The sequence below is a fragment of the Corticium candelabrum genome, chromosome 14, assembly GCF_963422355.1.
Source record: "Corticium candelabrum chromosome 14, ooCorCand1.1, whole genome shotgun sequence".
Classification (NCBI taxonomy): domain Eukaryota; kingdom Metazoa; phylum Porifera; class Homoscleromorpha; order Homosclerophorida; family Plakinidae; genus Corticium; species Corticium candelabrum.
Genome location: NC_085098.1, coordinates 4,979,978 through 5,005,451, shown reverse-complemented (window position 1 = coordinate 5,005,451; position 25,474 = coordinate 4,979,978). Strand labels below are relative to the sequence as shown.

At 41.6% G+C, this 25,474-nt stretch overlaps 1 protein-coding gene across 1 annotated transcript; it reads right to left on the bottom strand.

Annotated features, from left to right (window-relative positions):
* Window positions 1-119: 119 nt before the first annotated feature.
* On the bottom strand, window positions 120-23,774 carry LOC134190334 (uncharacterized). The gene is made up of 13 exons (XM_062658788.1): window positions 20,669-23,774; window positions 5,722-20,597; window positions 5,150-5,479; window positions 4,859-5,086; window positions 3,876-4,445; window positions 3,668-3,793; window positions 3,446-3,598; window positions 3,199-3,385; window positions 2,769-3,121; window positions 2,547-2,690; window positions 2,350-2,472; window positions 2,116-2,285; window positions 120-1,701 (listed from the first exon to the last, which is right to left on the bottom strand). Exons 1-13 carry the CDS (start codon window positions 23,718-23,720, stop codon window positions 354-356), a joined length of 21,660 nt encoding a protein of 7,219 aa, XP_062514772.1. The 5' UTR covers window positions 23,721-23,774; the 3' UTR covers window positions 120-353.
* Between the last annotated feature and the right edge of the window lie 1,700 nt (window positions 23,775-25,474).

Sequence of the window (25,474 nt, the reverse complement as noted above, 5' to 3'; positions counted from 1 at the left end):
CCTAGTGAATACGGCTCGGGGATGCAACAAACTGGGAATGTCAAATTCCCTATGACATCGGTACACATGCATGCTGCAGCTGCTTGGGCAGTTGCTGTTTATAATTACTACTGTTGATATAGAGCGTCAACATCTACGTTTTTATTAGTGCCACACTTAGCAATACATCAGCGCAACATTCAGCAGTACAATCAAGAAAACACTACTAACCTACGAAAACAGAAACACAATGCAACTAACTGAGAATCATGTATTCAAGCAACACAGCCATATCAATTTGCGAGAGCCTAGCCAACGGCTGTTACTAAAATGTAAAAACTCAAAGTACCACGAGTCAAACATTGTTTGTCAGTCTATAATATTTCCTTAATGACGTTGTCCAGTATGAGTTTCTTGAACGCCTCTCCTGGACCCTTGATGTTTCCTCTTGAAAAGTCCAATTCTTCCAACTCGTATCCTTTCTTCGAGTCGTTGTAGTTGTCCCGGAGACCTTTTCTGAGAAGATCACGCACTCCTGGCACGACAGTTGAAAACATGAATTTAATTTCCTTGTTTCGTATCTCTCTTACGACCGCCTTGTCACTTTCTATTTGAGAGCTGGTGCGGTCGTGTTTGCGAGTAGATTTGTTCCAGTAAGAACCGTGGGGACATTGGTCTCCCATTTCGATAAGAATTTTCTTAGAATTTGGACGCCAATTCTGTTGAAGTGCCCACCTCAGTCCACCAATAACATCAGCAGCTGGACCACAACCTCCACCAGTATTCACAGCAGAAATTCGTCTTCCCAACTGGTTTGCAGGCATGAAGTCGAATATATTCGGTTTGTCGTACGAAGCAGAACTGCAACAGCTTGAACGATAAAGCACGCAGGCAACTTGAATGTCACCACTTCTACCTGCCGAGCTCATCTTACTCGATATGTCATTTGTTATTGTGACAATCCAGTTTTTAGCTTGACTTATGTATGATGACATGCTACCTGTTCCATCAATCACATAACATATATCCAGCTTCATTGTTGCACTTAGATTTGTCGTTGTTTCCGTGTACACTTCATGAAGTACACCTAATTCCTCAGTAAGATTGTCGAACACCTTATTGTTTTCGTGTAGACTCCATTCCTTCTCCAGTTCAGCGTCACGACTAACCAATGCTTTCTTCTCATCGTACCACGTTTCAGACGACGTGACGGGAATTGCCATTGCGTACGATCTAAGAGCTTCGGGAAGGTGAAAAGCGGTAGCGGCTGTAACGTAAGAATAGTAGGTCTTGTCTACTACAGGTTGCTCAAGTCCGAGTCCGATACCGATTACTTGAATGTTCGACTTCCATGCTCGAATCAGTTCTTCGCGTAGACGGTTGCCGCAAGATCCAAATCCGTCGGTAAACATTAATACAAACTTGGGATAACCGTTTCGAATGGTTTCCAGATAGCTCAGAACGACGTGCAAACAATCGGCGTCAATGCTTGCCGTGCCCGTATTGGTGGCGGCTGCCAGAAGACGGAAGACGCATTGATCATCCCATTCCATCTCCATTGGCTTGATGGCAGTTACTCGATCTGCGAAGGCAAACACGCAAAATGTATCTATAGAACATATTTCTAGAGCCGAGGCTATGGCTAAGGTGGCAAGTACGGAGCCTCGTAGACATGATCCTTGCATAGAGTTGGAGACGTCCACTACTAAAGCAATGTTGTACCTGAAAACAGATAGGAAATTTAATAATACTATATATTCTGCTATGATACTATATTATTTGTCTTCTACTGTATTTTGTCCAATGAAGCAAATCCCGATTTGAAAAATTTCGCCTGTTCAACGATACCCTCAATATGCAAACGGCATCGGGATCAGTCACAACAAGCGTCGTCACACAAATCACGTGTGGGTTCTATTACAAACGTGAAAAGACTTCGTTTCTTCTATTACTAATATTATTAACTGTATATTCAACTTCAGATTCATCGATTAGATTAAAGCCACGATTGCGAGACATTAAAAGCACGTTGTACAGGATAAAATTATTGCATACTACGTAACAACTTGCAACACCAAGCAGTGCCGCAACATTACACAGTCTGTCAGAAAATACAAATATATACAATGAAATTACCTTGACACTCCACCTCCCGTTCGCTTTTGAAATATTCGACGATAAGTAAAGTTAGACAGAACAAACTTGAGAAGAGATGGCGTGTGAAGAGAAGAACCAGACAACGACGGCTTCCATTTAGTAAATTTGTTCATCTTAAAGAGAACGTCTTTGAACACAGAAGCCAACTCCTAAATGCAGAGAGTGTTGATATAACTGCGTCAACAAACAGCTACACACAAAAGACGTTCTAACGTAGATTAAAGGCGACATCTTCAGCCTGGTGTCTCTCCACAGTTGGCTTAAATCTTCAATGTCTTCAACAGTTTCTATCGCTTGCAAAGATTGAGAAGCTTCTGCAATTTGAGTTTCAATTGTCTGTACAAACACAATACACGAGCGTTAACTCTGGTCATTTCTATCTTTACCGTCCAACTATAATAGCAAGATACCGATACATCTGGGGATTCTACGACCGAAAGATTTTCGTCTTCTACTGTTGGTTGAGTACGCTGAGTGCGATACATTTCAGCGAGCCGCACAGTGCTCTCATCCTTGAATGTGTCCAAATCTTCTAAAGCCTTTTGCATAAAGGTCTGTACACAAACAATGAAAAGTCAAAATCGATGTCTATACGCGCACACCGTTATGCTGCATCATACAGTGACCCTTACCTTTGCATCACAAAGTTTCAAGGTTCGAACCGTCTGAGAAGAAACGGAGAACGGATTGGCATCATGTTCTTCTGTCTGTAAAGGAATTTTCAAGTAGTCTCTCATTGCTTTCATGATGCAGTCAGCTAGTCGACGCGGAGTTTCCTTCAAGTTGTTAGGATCAACGTGCACAAAATAGTCGGCAATCTGCTGACATCCCTCGTCGATCTCTTTCTGATCCCTGATATCTTTATCACGAGCTCCAGGTGAAGGAGTTTCCACAGAAAATTTTCGAAAGTTTACCAAAATTAGCTTTACACCTGTGTCTGTCAGCAAACGGTGGTAGATTGCTTTGTCTGACTGACCAGACATTCCTGTTAGATTCAAATAGCCAATTAAGCTATATATATATATATACCTTCTCAATGAGCAACCAGTATATTCTACTAACCATCTGATAAGAGAACGATTCCTTGAAGTTTTGAAGCAGCACGATTTTTCTTGCAGAACCCTTCTTCTCTGTCAAGAACCCACTTTACTGCATCTGCAGGTCGAGTTCCTTCGGTGTTGTCCATGGCCTCCAGTATGAGCTCTCCTCGTTCTTCTGTAAATGCTTCGTCTAGCGTTTTCAACCACACCTGCTCAAACATATATATATAAGTGTGCGTCACAGAGCTATTGAAAGCTAAGCTTCTTACCTGAGTGGCAATGCCACCAAATCTCATCACTCCAAACCTACACTCCAGTTTGTTCAATGACTCCATTAGTAAAACCAAAGCGGTCAGTGCATGTTGTATCTTTTTGCCTCCCATACTACCGCTGTTATCGATACAAAATACAAACTCCATCGCCTAAACGGTGTTCAGAAATAATTTACGATAAATAGAATATTCATCAAAACATCGTGAGCGAATACCGACCGTATAAATTCCTCTTAGGTTGGACCGTTCGCATTCTTCCGCTTGACTTTTCCTCAACTGACGCAAAAACTCAGCTTTCATGTCTGCCAGTATGTATGAAATTCCTGTGTATGTCATACGATCCGTCTGAAACAGAAAGAGTGAGTGAGGGATTGTGTCACTGCATCTATACCTGCAATGTTTAGCTCCTACAACTAAGTTGTTATACCTTCTGCCGATTTCGTAAAATTGCGTCCAGTTTCTTTTTCGTATGACTGCCCTCCATTGGATTTGCTTGTCCAGTATTTGAGCTTCGTTGCTCACCAAGATCTACGTTTTCGAGAAGACGCTGGACCTCTTTCGATGTTAATCTGATTCTAGCTTTCACTGTTCGAGTTGCGGGCGCTTGAAGTTTGCTTTCCCCATCGTCGGTCAACCGTGGTATCATAGAGAGAGGTTGAGCAGAAGTGCGAGATAGAAAATTTTCTTTCCATATATGTACTGATGATCCGGGCTTGCTGCCTGACCGTTGAACTCTAGGTATTGACGATGACGGAGTAAACGATTCGATGACAGCTTGAGATAGACCACTTGTAATTTCACTTGATTTCAAGGAACGGCTAGGCGCTCGTACAGCAGCTCCAGATCCCACAGAAGTAAAATGGTTGGGATCTGTGGTAGAATCAAATGTTTCGGCACTCGCCTCCAAACGTTGTTTAAAACGAATGCTGCGGTCTTGACTTCGCTCCGCTGCTATTATTGACTCTACCATGTCTTGGACCTGGTCCCTTGAAATATCCTGAAATGTAAACACACAAAATGTCTACATAATACAGTAAATATCAATTAAAGCGACATTGTGATTGTCCAGATTGCACCCGTTAAGTGATGGCATGACTTCTCACTTTCCGCAGTTTCAAATCAGTTTTTAGTAAAAATTTGTTTATTGGACCATAGCCTAAACAAGCTATCCTTCAACAAGTAACTTCAGTAATGTGTACACCATGTTGAGAAGTATCGTCCTTTCTGTTAGTCGCGTGATTGCCACTTCTTGTCGACAAAAAACCAAATCTTTCCTTTCGGCGTTATGCAATTATTCTAAAGTTAAATTACCATACCGCGATTGGGCAGTGTAAACTTAGCAATCATTTAGATTCATTTCGAAATTTAGAAATGTTATTTAATTGCGTAATTGAATGAACAGTACCATACCACAACATATTCATCGCCGATTGCTCTGACGGAGTCTAGTCCATGGCGTTTCAGAAGTTGCTTGACTGCAACACTCTTTATTGAGCCGAGAGTGGTAAGCATGCGTACTACCTCTTCTCGAGCCATACAGACGGTATTTTGCAAACTTTCGTTGCGAAACTCTCTGGGCAGCATTACAATCTGACCGCGCTTCAAAGACGCATACATCGTGCTTTTGATGTCTTCAATCTACAAACAATTTACAAACGCTTGCCCAAAACGTCGAGTAATGCATTGACCAGAACTACAAACCTGAGGATTGAACAACTTGTCGCCAAGAAGAAGCAAAATGACGTCAGAAGCATGTAAGAGAGCCATTCCTGTGTTAATAAACGATTTTAAAAACGTTGAAGGTAGCCCTGTCATGTCCAGATCTGGCACTTGCATACCACTCCAAACACTATCGTAAGAAGATGACCATTCTGCAACTGCTCTTGGCAAAACTCTAGCAGCATAGCAACAACCAATAATGTCTGCTTTGCAAAAGTCTTTGAAGCCAACTCTGGGAAGGTTCTTTCTAATAATGACTGACAATCGCTTGCTCTCTTCTTGAGCTTTACATGCATTGGCTAGAACATCAACCTGCGAAATAAAGAAAAATAAATTGGAAAAGTGCGTCGTTTGTGTAACATTACACTACTAGTCCATTACTTAAAAACAAAACACATACACACACGCACGCACACACGCACGCACAAATTTGTGTCCAGCACAAAAGTAGCAACAGACAACTATGCGCTTGAGGTTACATGCATTCCTCTTCGTTTTTACGATATCAGTGTTTTTACTTCGTTTACTAATGGAACCGGAAGGCATAAACTTACCTTTACGTCTAAATCCGAAAAGTTAAGAATACAGTCTTCTATTGCCACAAATTCGCTTGCACCAACGTCGATAGAGGGCTGCTTTTGTAATAAATTTCCCGAAGACCTTCCATCCTCTTGATTCCATTGCTGTTCGTCTCCTTTCTCCAAGGAAGCCAGTGACAAGCTAACGTCCGCATTCTCGTCATCAGACATTGTTTCACTATCCGTATAATCGTCAACATTAAGTTCCAATTCATCGAGAGAAGAAATGTCGTCATTACTCTGCATATCATTTTCGTTGTCGTATTCGCTTTTGTCTGATGGTCTGTCAGATAGTCTAGTAGTTTCAAATGAGCTACTAGAACTTGAGCCAATCATACTGTTACGGTCAGAGCTTTCGGCATTACTTTCTGCATTGTCTGTGATTGGCGACGGCTTCTCAGTGGTTGCTAGTGCAGCGACTTTCGTCAAAGTGACTAGCGACGCGGCCGATAAACCATACATACTACAAGTCAGTTGGTCTTCATTATTGCAGTTTTCAAATTTCCAACACGTCCTTATTGCTTCAAGCAACAAAGAAAGCAAGTGAAATGACAAACGCTTTTTACCAGGTTTGCACTGCAGATCTACCGTTCCGTCAAGCAAACTAAGAACGGTATCTGATAATATTCCCACGTCGGCATCACTGCACAAAGGACGTAAAAAGAGATTTACAATATGGGTATAGACACTATTCACTTTCCCTTGGCGTTCGCTATTGCTCACTAAATTTCCATCTATCGCCAATTGCGTACAATTTAACAGAGCACGAGAGAACTGAAAGCCTTCCTCTATTGTCACATCGTTTACAATTCGAGATATACTACTAAAAACTTTAGGTTCATCAGTTAGAAGAACTTCCAAATTCTTCATCCAAGAATCGAATATGACAGCTACTGTTTCAAATACAGAACGCACTTTACAAAGAAATTGACCAACAGCAACATTTGCAGGTTGTACAAACTGTTCAACACAATACATCACGTCGATAAGTTGCCGAAAATTGGCATAGTTCGTCATTGAACTGCTGAATATCATATCAAGAATCTTTGCTAAATGAGAGCAAGTGTCGCTCTCAATGCCTGACCTATCTAACTCTTTGATAAATAAGTACAAGTGCTGCCAACTTGATTGAATAGTTTCGTCTGATGAACCTCTGATATCGTTGTACTGACAATCCAGTTTCTCCCAGAATTCTTTTGAAAGACAGTCAAACTTTGCTTGTCTTTCCCAAGTTTGAGCAATACTCTCTTTGATCGAAGTCTCTTTCTGTTGACAAAGAGCTTGAAACAAGAGCATGACGTCGTTCCAAACGCTGGGCGTAGCATTCTTTGACGCCATCTTGAGGACCGTTTTTACTACGTTAGTGGCTGAAGACAATGATCCGTCCGATGACTCTTGCGAAAGTATAGTCTTTAAATTATTCAAAATTTCTTTAAAGTCCTCTGAAACCATTGCTTGTAAAATGCCAAGAATTTGTTTGCAATCAATACGAGCACGTTTAGCACGCTCTGCAGGAAGACGAGCTTTACTTAACGCTAGCAGATCATCAAGCTTTCTGACAACTACGACGTCATTTCCCTGTCTTTGTTCATCCAAAAGGTTGACAAACTGAAAATATGATAACAACGACACGTCGCACCATTCTACAGTCGAAAGAGCAGTTTTAACTAACTGACAAGCAGTTTCACTATCTTTGTCTTCAAAACACTGCAGTTTGGCTGCCAACTTCGGACGGACAGAGCGAGTCAGTATCTTCAATGTTGTTTCGAGATCAGCTGTTAAAGTCGCGGTATTAGAAAGTATCTGCAAATTGCAACCAAGGAGGTTCTTTATCAATCCATAACGGAGCTCCAGTTGATATTCAACGACTGCCCGTATGTGTGTTGCTGTCTGTCTCAAATTGTCTTCATGTTTGATTCCGCAAACTTGTACGACTACGTCTGCGAGACAATCAGGTAGTGTACTAAGCGGACTGGCGAAACAGTTAGCAATAAGTTTGGGAAAGTTGACGGCAGCAATAGATCTGTGAGAGCCTTGCAAAGCGGTGTCGTTCAGTTTCTGTTTAGACACAACCAGCAAGAAAACACGACGAGCCAAATAAAAGAAGTCAAAAGAGAATGACCATCTGCTACTATAGGTAGCAACTTGACCTTCCTCGCGATCAGAGGCGTCAAATTCAGAAGACAGAGTGTCCAACCGCTCGTGTCCTACATAGTTAGTAATACGATTAAAGCACTTGGTCAAGTTCTTTAGTCGTTTCGCAATTCGACTTGCCAAAGGTGCGTCACCACAACAGACAGTGTATATAATTTGAGTGACGTTGAAAGCAGCAGCAATGCGGTAAATGTGTGAAACCTCCGACTGCGAAATCATCCAATCCAAACACAATTCAAGATTAGCTAGTTGATGCGAGAAATTTTCAGTAAACACTTCTGCAAAAATTTCAGCTACGTCAAACAAAGCTGGAATAACAGTCTGGACAGAACTGGTCCTAGTTTCTGCTATGGTTCGTGCTGAAGTAACCAGATCTCGAAATCTAATGCCTTTAGGATCAACACCAAGCTTTCCCAGTTCATTTTTTAACTTGGAAGTTACCATGTTTACGTTAACAGACGTTGACGTTAAACACGTCACAATAGCGTTAAATGCAGTAGAGCATGAGTTGTCATCACCACATTTTCCTTCTAAGTACAATGAAATAACGTCAGCAACTCCCTCCGTCCGTGTTACACTTCTATCTTCTGTACAGATCTTCCGCAACAAAGGCAAAAGTTTACCGGAAAGAAACGGTAGATCATCAAACATAGCAGCATTCAGTAAGAGAGACAAAACATTCACTACTTTGCTTACGGTAGCCTCCTTTGCCGACAGCAAACCAAAAAAGCCAGACAATATCTCCATAACTTCATTAGATAAGGATACAACACCACCGGCTGACAACAGATCTTTCAAAAGCTCTAGCAAACCGTCGACGCTAAGACATTCAACCGGACAACAATTAAGTGCTTTTGAAATCGAATCAAGAATTGTAGTAATATTGTCTGCAGTAGATGAAACGTCCATTATTTTGAGAGCTGATTTCCTAAAATAAGTACACACTGTACAAACACTGCAAGGTTGAGCTGCCAATTCTAAAGCCGCATAAATTGTGCAACCATGGGTTTCTGGGTCAGTGACAGGTTTTAATGACTGAAAAAGTTGTTTCAGAGTTTTGGGCTGCTGAACGCATAACCTTGCAGCTGCTTTAGGGATGCCGTGTACTGATGTTTCATTGAAGTCACCGCACCAAACTACGTCTGTAACCTTTAGTAGTGCACTCACAACGTGATTAATTTCAATGAACTGCGAAGGCAGTTGTTGACACGACTTGACAACTTCTTTCATAAAATTTGACAAGCCAGTTGGTTCTTTTGACTTAGAACAATTTAACTTGACGGAATCAACCAGACAAATTAGAGCTTTCAGATTAGTGAAAAGAGCGCGCCAATGATAAGGCAAAGAATCTGTTTGTGGCAAGATGAGACACTCGATAATCGCATCTATAAGATCTTTGCTGTTTGGAAAATATACTTTAACAGAGTTAAGCTTACACATTGTCGCCAGCTTGCACGCAAGTAGCCCATGTTGACATGCTTTCAATACGCTTCCTTCAAGTGAACAATACTTTGAATTTAGTAAAATATCTGATATCGAAGTTGCAGTTACATCTTCAGCCGCATCAACCAAACGGCTTATCAAATTTGCTTCGTTTTCTGTCTCACTTTCAGATGTTTCGTCCTCCTGACAAATTATTGCTTTCATGACAGCGATAGCAGCAACACGAAAACTCTCTTTTCTTTGCACGAGGTGGAGTGCGTCTGCTACCATTCCAATAACCGCCACTTCTTTGTCTTCGTTCAAGTGGTATTCTTGTTCTTGTCGTTCAACGTTCTGATCAAAAAAGTAAAGTTTAGTCGAGTAAGGAACAACTTCTCCACACCAGACTTTAAGACTGTCAGAGCATTTCAAATGGATTTCACATCCACAGACACCAAAATCCTCTGTTATCTCTTTAGTAATCCCAATCTTCCTTTTCTCTGCTTTTTCTGGTAGTTTCTCAGATCTCCGATCTGAACAGTTGTGCCACTCTTTCGGTTTGCTTGCCTGCCATTTGCTTGAACAATTAACAGACTTTGCACTGACCTCATAGTTCAACGATCGTCGAACGCCCTTGCCGCCAGCTATTGTTATATCTATGTCTACTTCACTCATTTTGCCTTCTTGCAGTTGCTCACAAAAGAAATGTTTAGAGACGGGTTGGTTGTCCTGCAGCCAAAATGTAAACTTGGTCTGCACAGTTTCGCTGGTACGAACCACGTGAGGCGCGGAAAAACTCTCCCTTGGTCCTGACATTGACTTTGTCGTATAAGAGATGTCGATGTTAAAACGATCAAGACTTGTTACTGGGCAATATAAGCAAGTAATATCTTGGTTGCGTTTGGGTGTAGCTAAACTTATTATAGATGGCTTTAATGACACGCGAGAATTGCTACAGGTCACGTTAGTACGGCATGAAGCCATGCCAGTCAATTGCAGTTGAAACTTAATCGGTATTTGTGACAGCAACTTTAGCTCATTTCCGTTGACCTCTTTAATAGACCATAATCCGGACTGCCTTACTCCCTCTGATAACGACACTATTGTTACATTATTGGTGCCATAAATGCGTACTGGTACCGAACTGAAGTTTGAAAATGAGTTTGCGCTGGTCTTGACCAAATTGACTTCCTTTCCACCACAGTAAAATTTCATTGGCAGCAAAGATTTCTCAAATGTTAACAATATTGACGTACGCGGAAGCAGCAAAGTAGAAGCAGCTGGAATTTTATGAAACGTACGAGGTAAAAGCAACATAACCTCGGACAACTTGCAAGAAACTAACCCCCTATTCTCAACGCGTACAGTCTCTTGCGTTTTCTGTTCATCAATCGAAAACTGAATGCACTTGTTGTTTCCGCTCGTATGTTCCCCGATCTGTTTCCGGATACCATCGATAGTCAACGTAAGTTGAGGATTCACTATAACGCCTCTAATAGGAGTCTCGATCACTTTCCCAGAAGGAAATTTGAAAGTCAGTTTGGCATCGACTTTGCCCGGTTTATCAAGAGGTATACAATCAACTGTGACTGCTGTGAAAGACAACGGTTCTATGGACCATGAGAAATCTTCAGTAGGTTTCAAGGTGTGCATCTTGTCCGTTCCAATTTTGCACACAATTTTAGCTGACTCAGTGTCGCTGCCTTGCAGTTTTGCTATAGCCGTCACGTTATGATCAGAATTGTTTCGAACAACAGCAAACTTGGTGTGTGTCCCGCCTCCAAGTCCGGCAGATATCGCTCCAAAATCGATGCAAAGAGGAGACACATTTAAACAAGTATCAATAGGCTGAAGTTCACCCACAACAAAAGCAAATACTTGACCATTCAGCTCTTCCACGTAACTATCCATAGAACCATTTAGAGAAAACGGCTGAGATCGAATAGATATGACAAACCAGCTACTAGCATAAACTGCGCTGTTTCTTCCAGCAGTTAAATGACTTTTGTCAAACGACACTAAAACTTGACAGCTACTATTTGGCTTTATTTCACCACTCACCGGATCAACACAGAAAGCGTTCTTATTAGTCTTTGATTCAAACTGAAATTGAGCACTACGAATGCTGGAGTGATTAAACAGAGTAATAGTTGATGTTGGATTCCACGTTTCAGAAACTACAGATGAAAGATTTAGTGAAAAAAAGTTGAGTGATGGTTTCAAAACAGATCCATCCTGAAAGAAATGAAGAGCCGGTTCTAGTCTACAAGAAGAAATTAGTTCATTTTTTACTTCTTGAGTAAACATTGCTGGTCGGTGAGAAAAAACAAATTTATCACATAATTTAGAACAACATGAACTCCTTTTTCTGAGTATATAGGTTGCCTGTTTGCGTAAATCTCCTGACAGCACGACTGACGATTGTAAACTGCTTTCTCGATTGCGGAAAAGTTCAGTTAACCATTTCGGCGTTTCTAGGTTTTGACAAATTCTTTCCAAGTTTCGAAACTGTTCGTTCTTGTCAGATTCAGCTGACAAAATGGCAAGTAATACGAGACCCGATTGAACAGTTTTTGCAGTACATAGGTCGTTTGTTGCCAAGGCCAGCGCTTCTTGACATACAACACTCAAGGAAGTAGAGCATGCACTTAAATTTGTAGGAGGTCTCCGTTTTGGAAAGTAAGACTGGCAGTGTGGTACCTTCCACTCAGTCAGTACGGTAAGATGTGATCGACACATTTCAATGTCGCTCTCAATCTTTGCAGACAACAGCTCAGACATCGTTTTGCAACATTCTTCAATTTCTGAAAACGATTTGCCTTCAAGATCATTAACTATTCGAGTAGCATTCGTTCTTGCTAAGCTTGCTCTATTCACAAGATCAACAAAGCATGCCTTTGCTCCGCCACCTGCCGTCTGATTGAGGTCCCATTTCTTTAACGTGTCATTTTCTACTTCATGCAAGCGCTCGGCATCTGAACATATAACTTTATTAATTTGAGAATAATTGCTCCACTTTTCGGTATAGATTAGATGGCATGCTGAAGACGTTATCTCCCTAGCTCGTTTGCAACAGAGTAAGTAGCAATCATTTTGGTGACTTCCTACAGCTGTATCACCCGTTGTTTCCAAGCAAAATTCATACTTGCACCTTAGAGTAGTGGTAACCCTAAAGCCATTCTCAAATTCCTCTGTGAATTCAACCGTTTTTTGTTGAGGTGTTGAAACGTTTCTGATCGAATCAGTAAGAGTTCGTAAAATCCTTGCGGAAGAATATTTCTTTTCACCAACAACAAAACGAAACAAAACTAAATGAAGTTGTTCGATAGGCACGGAAATACTTAGTTGACAAGATTCGTGCGACAAAGAATCTGAATAACAATTTTGATTGTCTTCTAAGCAAAGACTAACAAATGTCTGTTTTGATGTCAGAACAAGAGCATCCACATGAATCATCTTCAAAGAAGCTTTAAGCGTTTCTCCAATATAAAATAGATCAGCTCTTTCTCCTTCCTTCTCTAACAGCTCATTGTTGTATTTCTCAACACCAGACAACAACTGATATATAACGTCAGCATGGATTTTGTCGCTTGTGTTCGGATGATGGCGTAACAGAATTGCTACTTCGTGAAAAGCTGATGTCAAATTATCTTCAATACTAGCCTTTAAGTCCAAATATGACTTCAGCTTCCTCTGCACGTCTGCTGTTGTTCCCATAAGAGACTTGACTAACTTAGCAGGTGCACCAAGAACGCGTTTCAAGATACTGGTGCCTTTCATCTTTTTGCGTTCAGAATTAACGGTGTCTACAATGATGGTTAGATCTGTTTTCCACCTATGTTCAAGATCAGCTAGACTATTCTTAACAGAAACAATCTCCTTAGCCCCTGTACAACTACTACCTGTAACTTTCCTTAGCCAAGATATCGTTGTATCCCTCATCATTGTCCAAATTAAATTGTCGTATTTCAAAAGAAACGAAGACATTTCGTAAACAGCGTCTTTCACACGAGCTTCTGTCATTACAACGTGAGACTTTTCTAATTCTAAAGTGTCCGTTACGTCAATAGTTGTAACCGGCCAATTCAACATTGCTTGAAAGTTTTTAACAATTTTTGCAAACTGTTGCAGAAATGAGGGAAAGTCAAACGCAAGACCATGACAGTAAGGTAATTCGATTAAGTGCTTTCGCAGCACACGTCCTGTTGTCAATATACCTTCAAATAAAAACGAAATAACGAGGTGCATAACGTTGACGGACTCAGTTTCTAATACTTCCGAACCCTCCACTTGATAGGTTGTATATGCAGAATCCAAAAACTGCATAATGCAAACAGCATGGTTGTCCATAACTGCTGTTGAGCAGGAAGCCTGCATGAGTCTACCAAAAACTGCATCTAACGTTGAACAGTGCAACTGACGAACCAAAAGCGTACCGTTAGCTAATAACACGTTCGACGGAGTCTGCACATTTTTTCGAACTTCGAATTCGATAAATAGTTGATGTATCGTTTCCAATAAAGTGTAACTGTTTTTCAAACTGTTTGTCTCTATTCCACCAAAATCGTCCAAAACATCAAGTTTTTGCTGCATCACACTCGCTAATTTTGACAAAGCGCTTCCCACGTGTTGTAGTTCCCTCCTTCTAAGATCAGGAATGCTCATAAACCACTTCAGATTTTTCCCTATACCTTCTCCAATCACACAAGTATCAGACACACCTCTTTGCAACCATTCTGCCACACGTGCATCCATTGATGTTGCAACAAATGGATCTCCAACGAAATCTAGCAATAGCATTTCTAGGGGTCGATGGAGTTGTCGTTGTGCACTTTGCATTTCATTACACACCATTTTGAACTCGACTTTCAAATCTTTGCCACAATACTTGTCTGCAATCAGTGGACCGTGTCTTTTTAGGCACCTCCGCAGCTGATCTATGTCACAGCTGCCCTTTTGTCGTCTCTCGACAATGAGTAATACGATAGTCACAAACTTCAACATCAAAGATACACAATGTAGGTAATGCCCTTCCAAACTAGAACTAAAAGTACGAACGGTAAATGCTTCCTCTCTAAATTGTGCTGCAAGTTCTAAAGCAACCTGTCCTTTTCTGCTCACAACTAACGAACTAGCCACAGACAGAGAGCATTGTCGCGAAAGCTCATGAAACACTTCTTTGACATTGTCACCAAATTTCTCCGATGTAGAACAAAGCTCTTCGAGTACATTACCGCTATGATATTTAGTCAATCCCTCCATTTTAAGATCAATGTCGTCAACGCTTGCACAAAGAGACTGCACGCAACACGTAAGAAATTGAATCAAATTTTGAAATTTCTTGCAAAATTCTGGTGATTCCTGTTCATTAGAAAATGTTTTGTAACAAAAGTTGCTAACCTTAGACAGTGCCTGCTGAACATTCTTTGCATCGCAATTTGAATTCCATTTGACATCTTGCACTTGGGATGATCCTTTGAGCACATCCCGGTCTTGCCGCCTTGCATGGGTATACTTCAAGGCACTATTCAGTAAGGTATCAGTCAATGCAATGTTGCTAGAAAGAGATTTCGTGTCTAGACGTTTTGCACCATCTGTGTTAGATACAGAATCGTACTTCCGACACAAGTTTGTCAAATAGTCGGAGCAAGTATCTTTAAATACGGTCAAGTGGTTCGTTATATCACGTAGAGCGTCCCTAATATGGTGCCAGCGATTTGTACGAATAAGGTCGGGGAGCAAACCTTTGACTCTAGCTGCTACATCCTCTTTCATTACTCCAACAGTCTGTTTCTTAGTATCGTCAGTACCAGAAAAAAATTGTGCCTCTCTTTGTTCCGTAGAATGATGCTCCCCTTCTTTGCTATGACGACGAATTTCAGTCTCTAACGTCTGCTTTGCCTGCTCTGTCAATTCGTTATCTTTCCTCAGTAAGAAAAAGGACGTCAGTTCTAGTTCTCCGTTTTCCTGGAGTTCAATCAAGACATTTTGCAATATCCACAAGCAATCGCACACTCCAGTCGTGGAAACCAACAAACTATACTCCGGTAGCTCTGATAGTGATCGGTATGACCGACGAATAACAGCTGCGACTCCAACGTTTTGATCTTGGAAAAACTTATTGAAAGCATTAACAAACAAATGCATGGACTCAGAGTGAAATTCTCTCAACTGCCCAACCCAACACTGTCTTTCGCTGGTCAGTTCATCAAGAAGAATTGTGACAGGACGAATCATGCCAAACTCGGCTTCTTCACTCTCTGGAGCTAGGTACGACGGCCTTGTTAAGTCACACCGACCCGGAACAAAAAGCTCTCTTTCCAACTCCATTTCACATTCCAAAAAGTACTCACAACCGTCTACGTCAGTGGCCATTAGCATAAAATGCAAGTCTGTCATCATGACACTGTACGGCCGCAGTCGCGTTACTGTGTCGTCATCAAATACTCCCTTCTGAGACTTCAATACTTTACTTCGACTTAAACACAGGTCAAGAATCTGTTTAGCGTTAACGAGTTTTGATTTCTGCTGCGCCAATGGATTTCTTGCTACGGATGAGCAGACGTCTTTCAGTAAGCGACAACCATATAAACCATCTTTGCAGTTAGTACCAACCGAACAACAAAACTGCCAACGTTTTTTAAGCAGAGTTTGCAAAACCGATGTGACAACGTCCTTCGTACCTCTTGAACTGAGAGATGTATGTGACAATAACTTCCTTACAATAGACGAATGCTGTCTTTCTTTGTCTACATGACTAATCATATTTGCAATATCAACTTGTTTCTTCAAGAGTGCTTTGTCGTCCCTTCCATATACATGGCCTAGATCATTATGAAGTTGTTTACTCTCCATATAGATCCTTTCCCAGCAAGATTGTACAAACCAAAACGATACCAAATAGTTGAATTTTTTATTCATCATTTCAATTTCGACAAAATCGTCCGCTTTACACAAGCTTAATGTTTGGTTGCAAGTCTCTTGTAGGTCACTGAGTTCCTCTGTACGTTTGCAATCGTTTGACGTCAAAGTGGCTGCACTTGGTGACTCGGCAATATCTTCCGGTTTCTTTTGCATGATTTCTTTCGACACAACAGATAGCAGCTCGTCATTCTCTGTTCTGTTTGATTTGAGCAACATATCAATTTCATTTCTATAATGACAAATACGCGAATGAAGGATGTTTGGCCTGGCGATATTATTGATGTCAGGACTGTCTTCTCCCTGACGAAGTGCTGCTAAAATGCTTTCTGAATTACGGATATCCAGCATCATCGACAATACTAATGGGCTACCAACATCAACAATTTCCCAAACTTCGTTGTACATCTCTGTTAACTTTTGAATAAACTGTTCCAAAGCTTTGTCCAATATTTTCTGGTAACTCTCTTTCACACTTTCGGAGTCACAAATTTTTTCTTCTAGATTCGGATTGCAACAAGCTGTTACTGCTTCCGTTAGCTCAAAGTAAGTTTCTCTCCTTTTGCTTGATTGTTCGAGTCCTGTGACGTAGAGAAACTCGCCTAAGCTCTCAACAACAGTTACTGCTTGTTGAAGATGAGACTGAAATAGTTTGTTAGAGTATACGCTGTAATCTTCTTCGCCAAAGTCGCAAATAGATTTCATGGCATTAGAGAAATGAGATTGAATATTCTGAAATTTTGCGCATATGCATGACAAAGCGTCGTTACAATCTCCAAATACCAAACAAAATTGTAAGTCTGCATAAAAGTCCTCTGACAATCTCCAATTGGTTGATCGACTGCCAGTGGCCAAAAATGTGTCATCCACAAGAATTTCGACTGCAGCCAACATCTTCCTAACTACGTGCCACATTAAACCCCACTGTGTTAACTCTTTCGAATTTGTGTTTTGCTTCCCATAATCTTGCAGCATTTTCAATAAACGCAAATCTCTTGGCAGACGTTCATTCTCGATATCACTGCGCGAACTACAAGCTAGCTGGGTAGAAATAGCAAGCTCCACTTTTGTCAAGACTTGAAAACACTTTTGCACATCTCGTGGAATGAAACTGTTTACGAAGCCATCCAACTGCCGTTCAAGGCTCCTCTTTATCTGAACAACGCGCGACTCTAGAGATTTGCAATCTTTCTCTCCGTCATTGTTAGTGTCAGTCATCGACGTGTTCAGATTTCCAAAAACACCTTCGCTGAGATCATTAACTACTGTGACTACTTGCAATACGTAGTGTCGGACAGTTACTTCGGAAGTCGATCTCTCTAAAACAGTCGAAAGTCTTTGGTAGTATCCTGACAATTTCTTTTCAAAGCTGGTGACCTCTTGTTGAATTAAAGCGATTTCTAGTTCAGGACTAGTAAAAGAAATCTTTGTGAGAGCTATTGCAGGTAGCAAGGAAGCCAGATGGGTTAGCTGTGAAACTGAAGACTCTGTGGACACATTTATATCTATCACTTGCATTGTACTTGAGCCAGGAGAATGATCTTCAAATGTTGCTACCACGCGATCCAAAAGCGTATTAGAACGACTGGTCTTACTCCTCCTCTCTAAAGAAAGAACGTAAACCATATTTTTGACTGTATTTAAGATAACCACGCCAAATGGATAATAAAGATCTTCCTCGGCCACAAACACCAATGCGTTCGGCAGGGATCGTTTTGACAACTCTCTTTCTAGGTCACTTTCAGACGAAATCAAGTACACATCCCAAGACGAAGTAGAACTCCACATAAACTCACACAACTCCGAAAATACCACTATCCACAAGGGACCAAGAGAAAGATTTAGTTCTCTCGGCTGAAGGTGTAGAAGAAGCCGTCGAAACTCGTCGCTGTCGGTCTCAATAGATTGCTTTTCAGCAGCTAACCAACGAAAAATACGGCAATGAATCTTCCTGATTGCTTCGCTGTACCACATTCGAACAAACCGAGTGTCTTCACTCTCAACAAATGACATTCTCTGTTCTTCAAATACTAGACGCAACTTTTCCAAGTCGTGCTGGTCACGTTCCACAGCAATTTCATTGCTACTAACATCTTCGTCCGTACAGCGCAACATCTCGTCTCTTTCTAACTTGCTCTTTGCGTTACGAATCGACGCCCGTTTCTTCAACACTGGGACCAAACTATCCGACAGCAGACTTTCAACTCTCTTACAAATGTCAATACCACATTCAAGTAACGACAGCTCTTGCAGCTTCTCTACTAAATAAGTTGATTCCACATTACTCACTTCACGGAGAGCAAGGGGAACAGACGAGCTCAACAGGAAAAGCATTTCTATCGCATAAAGTAGCAACTTCAATCGTGCAACGTTCTGCGTTGGAAGTAGCTTGTAATTATTCAAAAACTCAAGTAGGCGGTCTCGATCACAGTTGATGACAATCCGTTCTCGAAGTATACGATGAACAGTTGTTAGTATTGTAGCGCTTTTTGTAGCATGGCTACCAAAGTCTCGTTGCAGATTGCCGACAGCAAGATTCAGCAGTTGCAAAGGTTTCTTGACACAGTCAACAACAGTAGCGTGCTGATAACACACAGACATAGCATTACGAACATTCTCAAGACCCTCTTGCATCGCTGTCGCACTTCCTCTGTTTCTCTCGCACAACTGCAACGAATACACTGATAACCATGAATGCTGATCAATGGTTTCGTGTACTGATCTCATCGTACTTACCACCTTACCCGTAATGTTCAGATGACGAAGGGCATCTTCAAACGAAGATTTCACTATACAAGTTTCTATCTCAATTCCCATGGCATAAAGATCTGCCCTTACGCTCTCGGCAGCAGACGCCAGTTCTGAGGCATCCTTTACTGTGTACGACAACGTTGACAACGACGTTTCTTCGTATGTCTTGACATACTGCTCAACTGCCTCTATTAACTTTGAAAAAGCCAAGCTTTGCCCCTTCGACTTCATTAAATCACAACGTGAACGAAGTGTAGTAAGACTATTTATAAGTTGGTTGGTAGTAGAAATTTGCGTCAGTAGGTTATCGGTTGCTCTTGAGATTGCATGTACAGCCGATGAAACGTAGTCTTGCCCGCTTCTGTCATTTTCCAAAACCTTCAAATGATAGCATAAGCATTCGAGAACAAATCCAACGAGGTTTGCAAGCGTGGTTTGAATATTTGGCAGTAACATTTCCATCACTGACTGAGACTCAGAAAGCCACCTGTCATTCCGTTGAAGAAGATGCTGCAAATCTGCCCCTGTACGTTTGCACTCTAGTTCTTGACCAAGAAGCGCCAAAACATTCCACTGATCTTCTAATCGACAGCATTTAACGTAATGCTGTCCAACAGCAGTCACTAAAGCTTTCACGGGGTGTATTCCCAAACGATTCATGTAAACAATTTGCTGAGAAGTTCTTAGGGCCGTTCGAAAAGTTAGCTGCACATTACCGACAGTCTTCAAATCACCCCGAAACCACCTGTCTCGCAATTCACAATGCATTTTAACAAGTGTCTTCGTCAATGCCCGACAAGCAGTAACGCTCTGCATTTGTGAGACAATAATCTTATACAACTCCGTGTCGGCTAGAGGCGCTTCTCGTGACTGTTGAAATTTGGTCAGTGCATCATAATCAACTTCTGGCAGATGAACGCTGATAACACGATTAAGAAACGCAGACGACAGCTGAGTTTGTGTGTGACGAGTAGGATTGACAGTAGCAAATAGCCGAAATCCTGAACTGATTCCATTCCCAGTACACAATTTCTCATTTTGTGGACTTTCAAACAAATGAAGTTTCTGTGGAGATTCTGCCAACGATAAGATTCGTTCGATAACATCAGAAGGAGCTGCAGACAAGTTGTCGAGCAATACCCAGTCGCCTTTGCGAACAGCCTGCACGAGTGTGCTTTCAACAAACTCGAATCCTGTCGTGCTGGTTGTCGAAATAGACATTGATTGTGTCAGTACTTGCAAGGCTCCATTTAGAACTGCTTGCTCTCTAATCAACTGATCTCTAACCGAACTAAAGGTTGCCTCAACGTTTTTCATCTCACGAGTGTCGACAAGACGCTGAAACGCGTTCCACAGTCTAGTGAAAGCGGTTATCAAAGCTGCAGCATTTTCAGAGCCCCCTTGTTCAAACGCTTCCAGTGCTACACCAACATCGTAGAGCAACTCTATCCGCACGTCATCCACAGTTGTTGACCATAAACCCAAACTCAGTAAACAGTTCAAACATTTAGAAAATATTGAGCGGCACTTGTCAATCGAAAGTGCAGAACTCGTGATCACGCGGCGAGGTGTCCAGTGGCCAATGAGGCGGTCGGTATCCGTATCTTCACTTAGCGGTATAACATGAAGTTTGCGACAACATAGACGCGATAATTCACAACAAGTGACGTTTTACGTGAGCATGTTGGCCCCTGCAGAAAGACAACACGCCCACTGACAACAGCCGATGCAAGAAGTTGAAGTTGCTGATTCAGTGTTGTTGTCGAAAGGAGTGGAGTAAACGGAGATTCTTCGTGGCCTTTCGTCAAATACACAAATCCAATCTGAACGCTGTTGGGCAAGTTCACGTCTATAGTAACATCGTGAACAATGTGGTCGGCTATACCCGCAGACGGAAATAACTTGTCAACAGCCGTTATAACTTTCCTTTGATCTTCAATACTAGAAAATCGTTTACTGTACACCAACTCACTCGCCGTTCGTAAAGCTGCAATACGAGCATTGTCGTTGACGAACGTTTGTCTTGCTGCCTTCGACTGTCTTTCGTCTTCGTTGAGCTCAAGATGTGACCTCAAAGAAAAGATATTTCCGTACAACACATCTCGCATTTTTAGAAGGTCTCGCACATTAAGTTCATATGGTCCGCCTTGTTTTCCAATTTCTTTGCGATCAACCATCTCTTTGACATCGCGATGCAGCTGTACCAGATTGCGTAAATCTTCTTTGTTAAGTCCATCATCACCTATTAAACCTTTCGCATCAAACTGATCAACACATATATGTGCTTCTTCTTCTAGTGAGTACTCTTGCAAATGTACTTTAACAAACAAACTCTCAACCGACTGAGGTAGCTTGGCTCTGCCACCTCCCACTGATGTTGGATTCATAGTAGCAAACACTCTAAATTCTGGATGACGGTCTACTGTTTGATCGAGTCCTCTCACAGTATATTGAGAAACTGTTGAATCTATAATTGTCTTTAGCTCATCAAGAACTTCCTGTGAAGCTAGATTGATTTCATCAAGCAGCAAGAAACGACCGCCAGTGTACGCTTCCAATACTCGTCCGCCTTGCCAAGTAAACACCATTTCACCAGTACTTTTTTCTGCCCTTGGAATGTACGATCCAATCAAAACATCAGCGGACGTGTCTTTTGTAAAACTAATTCTCTCGACTTCGAATCCAAGCAATCTAGCGGTCTGCTCCACAATAGACGTTTTTCCTATTCCTGGAGGACCCTCAAGAAGAAGAGCGGAGTCGGATGCTAACGAAGCCAAAATCCTAATGACGTTGTCCATACTTGTTTTTGTAGTTGTAAACTGAAACCTTTCTTGTAAAAATTCGTCGTTCAGTTGACCTAACACCGTTTGGCTTGCAGCAGCCGCAATAGGTAACTGCTTCACTTTAATGTATCCATTCGCAACTGTTATCATATCCGTTATGTCATCACTAGCAAATCCACCAATATTCTCAATCCAATTTCGTACTTCTTTCGATACTGCTGCCTTTTTGATCTCTTCAAAATCTTTAACAAAGAGTTCCAAAATGCCTAATAATGCAGCACGAACAACATCCTTTCTCTCAGGAGGAACCGAGTCCAGCAAAACCAATCGTCCTGCAACAAGAAAGAGATCCATCCAGCTAACCGCAGCCCCTGCTCTTCTAAGAGAAACATCTAATCCATCCATCACGGTTATCCATGTCATGGCTTCCTTTAACGTGAAGTAACCAAGTCCTCCATTGAAGAGTTTCTCTTGCACTGATAACATTGCAGTCCGTACCTTTCCTGCGTATGTCTTCAGACCAGTTGTGTTCAGACAGCGATTTTCACAGACCATTCCGATATCATCCAAAGACAGTTGAGGAACTAGAATCTCTGAGAACCGAGAACGCAAAGCAGGGCTTAGGTTTACGTTTTCAGACAAGTTGTCAACGTGTACTGTAGCCAATATTTGAGCGTCATCTACCATTTGAATACCATTATTGCCGCGGTGATGTGATGTGTCAGTAGACGAGGGGTCATTCAATGCAGATACATCTTCACTGACATATAAAATTCTACCGGATTCAAACAGCGAGTTCAGTCTTTCAACGACAGCCTGCGATGGCAAGTTAATGTCTTCAAAAATTATGGACTTTCCTTCCTTGACAGCGCGAGTGACTGAGCCATCTCGAAACAGAAAAACTGGCCTGTTGATATTAGTTGAAGCTTTCTTGAGATGGCCCAACGTAGTCGTATATTTCCTAAGTAAGAAGGACACAGTTTCATCGCTTAGTGCAGCTGTAAGACTTTCCAACCTACAAAGAACATTATCAAAATCGTCTTGAAATTCAAACTTCTTAGCAGTTTCTTCTTGTAGATAACGTGTCTCATCTACAGAGTCTGTGCCAGCATCAGGAAAATACTCAAAAGATGCATAGTCATCCGTGTCGTCAACATCATCATCACTAGCAAAATCTCTTGAAATTTGAGGAGCCGACTTGGCAATTTCTCCTTCATAGTTTACATAGTTTGTGGTATCATCGGGAAAATACTCGATAGGTGCATAGTCGTCCGTATCGTCGTCAACATACTCATCCTCAGTAACATTACTACTCGAAACTGGAATAGACACCTGTTCTTTCTCTATTCTCGATGTCTTCGCGTAATTGTTTGTTGCTAAACCAGTATGTAAGAAATATTGACCGTTTTCGCTTCCTTCAAAGGCTGTTTCATCCGCAACACTACCAACAGGTTTCTCGTCGACTGGTGTGAGTAATACTTCATTGTCGTCCATCTGATACGAATCTTCGATGGCCGTCTCTTCGACACACTCGCCAAAGTACCCCCGAATATCGTCATTTAGATCATCTTCCACGCTTTCTGCTTCTGACTCTATTACACAACTATGATCTTCAGAACGGGACCTCACAAGCTGCGATGTAATCGCTTCCCTGTGCTCGCTAACGTGTATTTCTTCTTCATCTAACATTTGGATAGGGTCGATCGCAGCGGAAGCACTTTCAACAACAACATTTGCACGATTTCTCCACTTTTCTCTGCACGAGTCCAGCAGTTCGCCCGCTTCCTCCAGTGCACTGCTGTTTACGTCATGCAGTCGAAGACGTTCAAATAGTTGCTTGGCAATCTTAATCAGCTCTCCCAGGGCAGCATGAAATCGGAAAGGATGAATTTGCCCTATAATATCTCCTACTTGAGTGTCAGAAGACAATTGCACAACGAACATATTATCAAGTCCTTTATCAGTACATCCGCAAAGATAATCTCGAACTAATTTAGTTTTGAATGTAGTAGGACCAATCAAAAGAACAGGTTCGTGGCACTTTAACGATATATGCACTTGCGCAAACGCTCTCAAGTAATTCTCAGGATTATTCATCTCTGAGACCGCCCGTATATCGCCAGGAAACTTTGCCTGCAATGAAACGACACCGTCACTAAGTATGAGCTCCTCGTTCACAAAAGTGCAAGTAGCACTCTGAAGATCGTCGGAAATGTCGACCAAGCCAGCTGTTTTCATAGCAGTCAGAATAACGGATACAGACTTTTGAATGGACGGCATAGGTTTCAGTTTTGGCACAAGCATAGTAAGGCCTGCTGCAGCCCATGACACAGGTCGCCCGTCAATCATTGTCGACTGGCCTAGCGATATAAAACGTTCTACCCACTTGATCAAATCTCGAATAGTCATTTTCGTAGTTGCCTTAGTACCGAACAGCACTCCAGAACGTTGAACTGCTTCATCAATTGCTTTACTGGCTTTCTCAAGCAGCTCGGTGTCCTTTGAAGACTTAAAGAGCACTTGACTAGAAAATTTCCGAGACTTCAATATGAACGCTAGTTCGCCTTCAGCAAAATCACCTACTTGAGCTTGCAAAAACCTGTTACGAAGACTTTGAGGCAACTGTTTTCTGTCAGCATACAAAGCGTTGTTTTGAGTTGCAAAAAACAGGAAGCCATCCATGACAGTTAAGGGTTTACCTGACACTGGATTACAAATGCATTTACGACCCTCTAAAAGAGGAAAGAGTGCATTCAAAACAGACGGTTCAGCCAGATTAAATTCGTCTGCTAAGAAAAACGCTCCATGACGGATAGCAGTCGTCAAAGGTCCTTGCAAGTCAGCGAAATTGCCGTCGCCGCAAGGAATAAACGTGCCAAAGTAGTCTTGAATGCTTGTCGACTCGGAATTGATAGTCTTGTACAATATGCTAGCATCGTCTCTCTTCAAACATTTCCCAATAAACTCAACTAGAGAAGTCTTGCCCGTAGCTGCAGGGCCTTCCAACAGAACTGGAAGCTTAGTGTAATAAGCAAAAAGAATCATGTTGGCGTAACTACAACGTTCCGGCGTCTTTTCACGATCCAATACAAAGTCTTCCTTTTCAAGTATATCAGCAGTTAAGAAATTATAGAGTTGCAGTTTGTAAACATGGTCGACGCAGGCCAATGCAGCTTTCAATTCTTCCCAAGGACCATCGGGACCCTTGAGTACCTGACGTTGTTTTTCTTGAAGTTGCTGTAATATGCACATGTCGCATGCAGTGACAATGGCTTGAGATATACTGCAGCTATCTGAAAATCGCTGATGAACACGATGTGCACCTAATATAATTCGTGCCAATGTTCGTAGTGTCACAAGAAAACACTTCGAAAATTGCAATCCTTCTCGCCGCACCCGCGAGAAGAACTTTTCTAAAGCTTTGAGAATATTAATTTCCTGACAGCTGCTTTCATGTTTGTTGAGTATGGTGGTAGGATGATCGTGATAAAGTAATAGAGCTGAAATATCCATAAAACATCCTTCAGTGAAGGCATAATCAGTGATAGATACGATTGTCAAACGATTAGCCATTGCTGGAGATATCTTTAATTGATCAGAATTAGATGAAACTGTAGCCGTGGCTAAAAAACGGAAGTCGTGTTCATCTCCAAACTGATCGAGCAAATTTTTGGTCTCCCCCTTTTCTGTCAACACCC

Excerpts from the sequence above, each read along its gene's own strand:
- LOC134190334 (XM_062658788.1), bottom strand. The coding sequence starts at position 23,720 with ATGTTCGTTGTGCAATTGTCTTCTGACACTCAAGTAGGAGATATTATA. Across the intron at positions 4,446-4,858 it reads TCGGCGATGAATATGTTGTG|GATATTTCAAGGGACCAGGT; the intron begins GTATGGTACTGT and ends TTTACATTTCAG. Across the intron at positions 2,691-2,768 it reads TGAAACTTTGTGATGCAAAG|ACCTTTATGCAAAAGGCTTT; the intron begins GTAAGGGTCACT and ends GTTTGTGTACAG.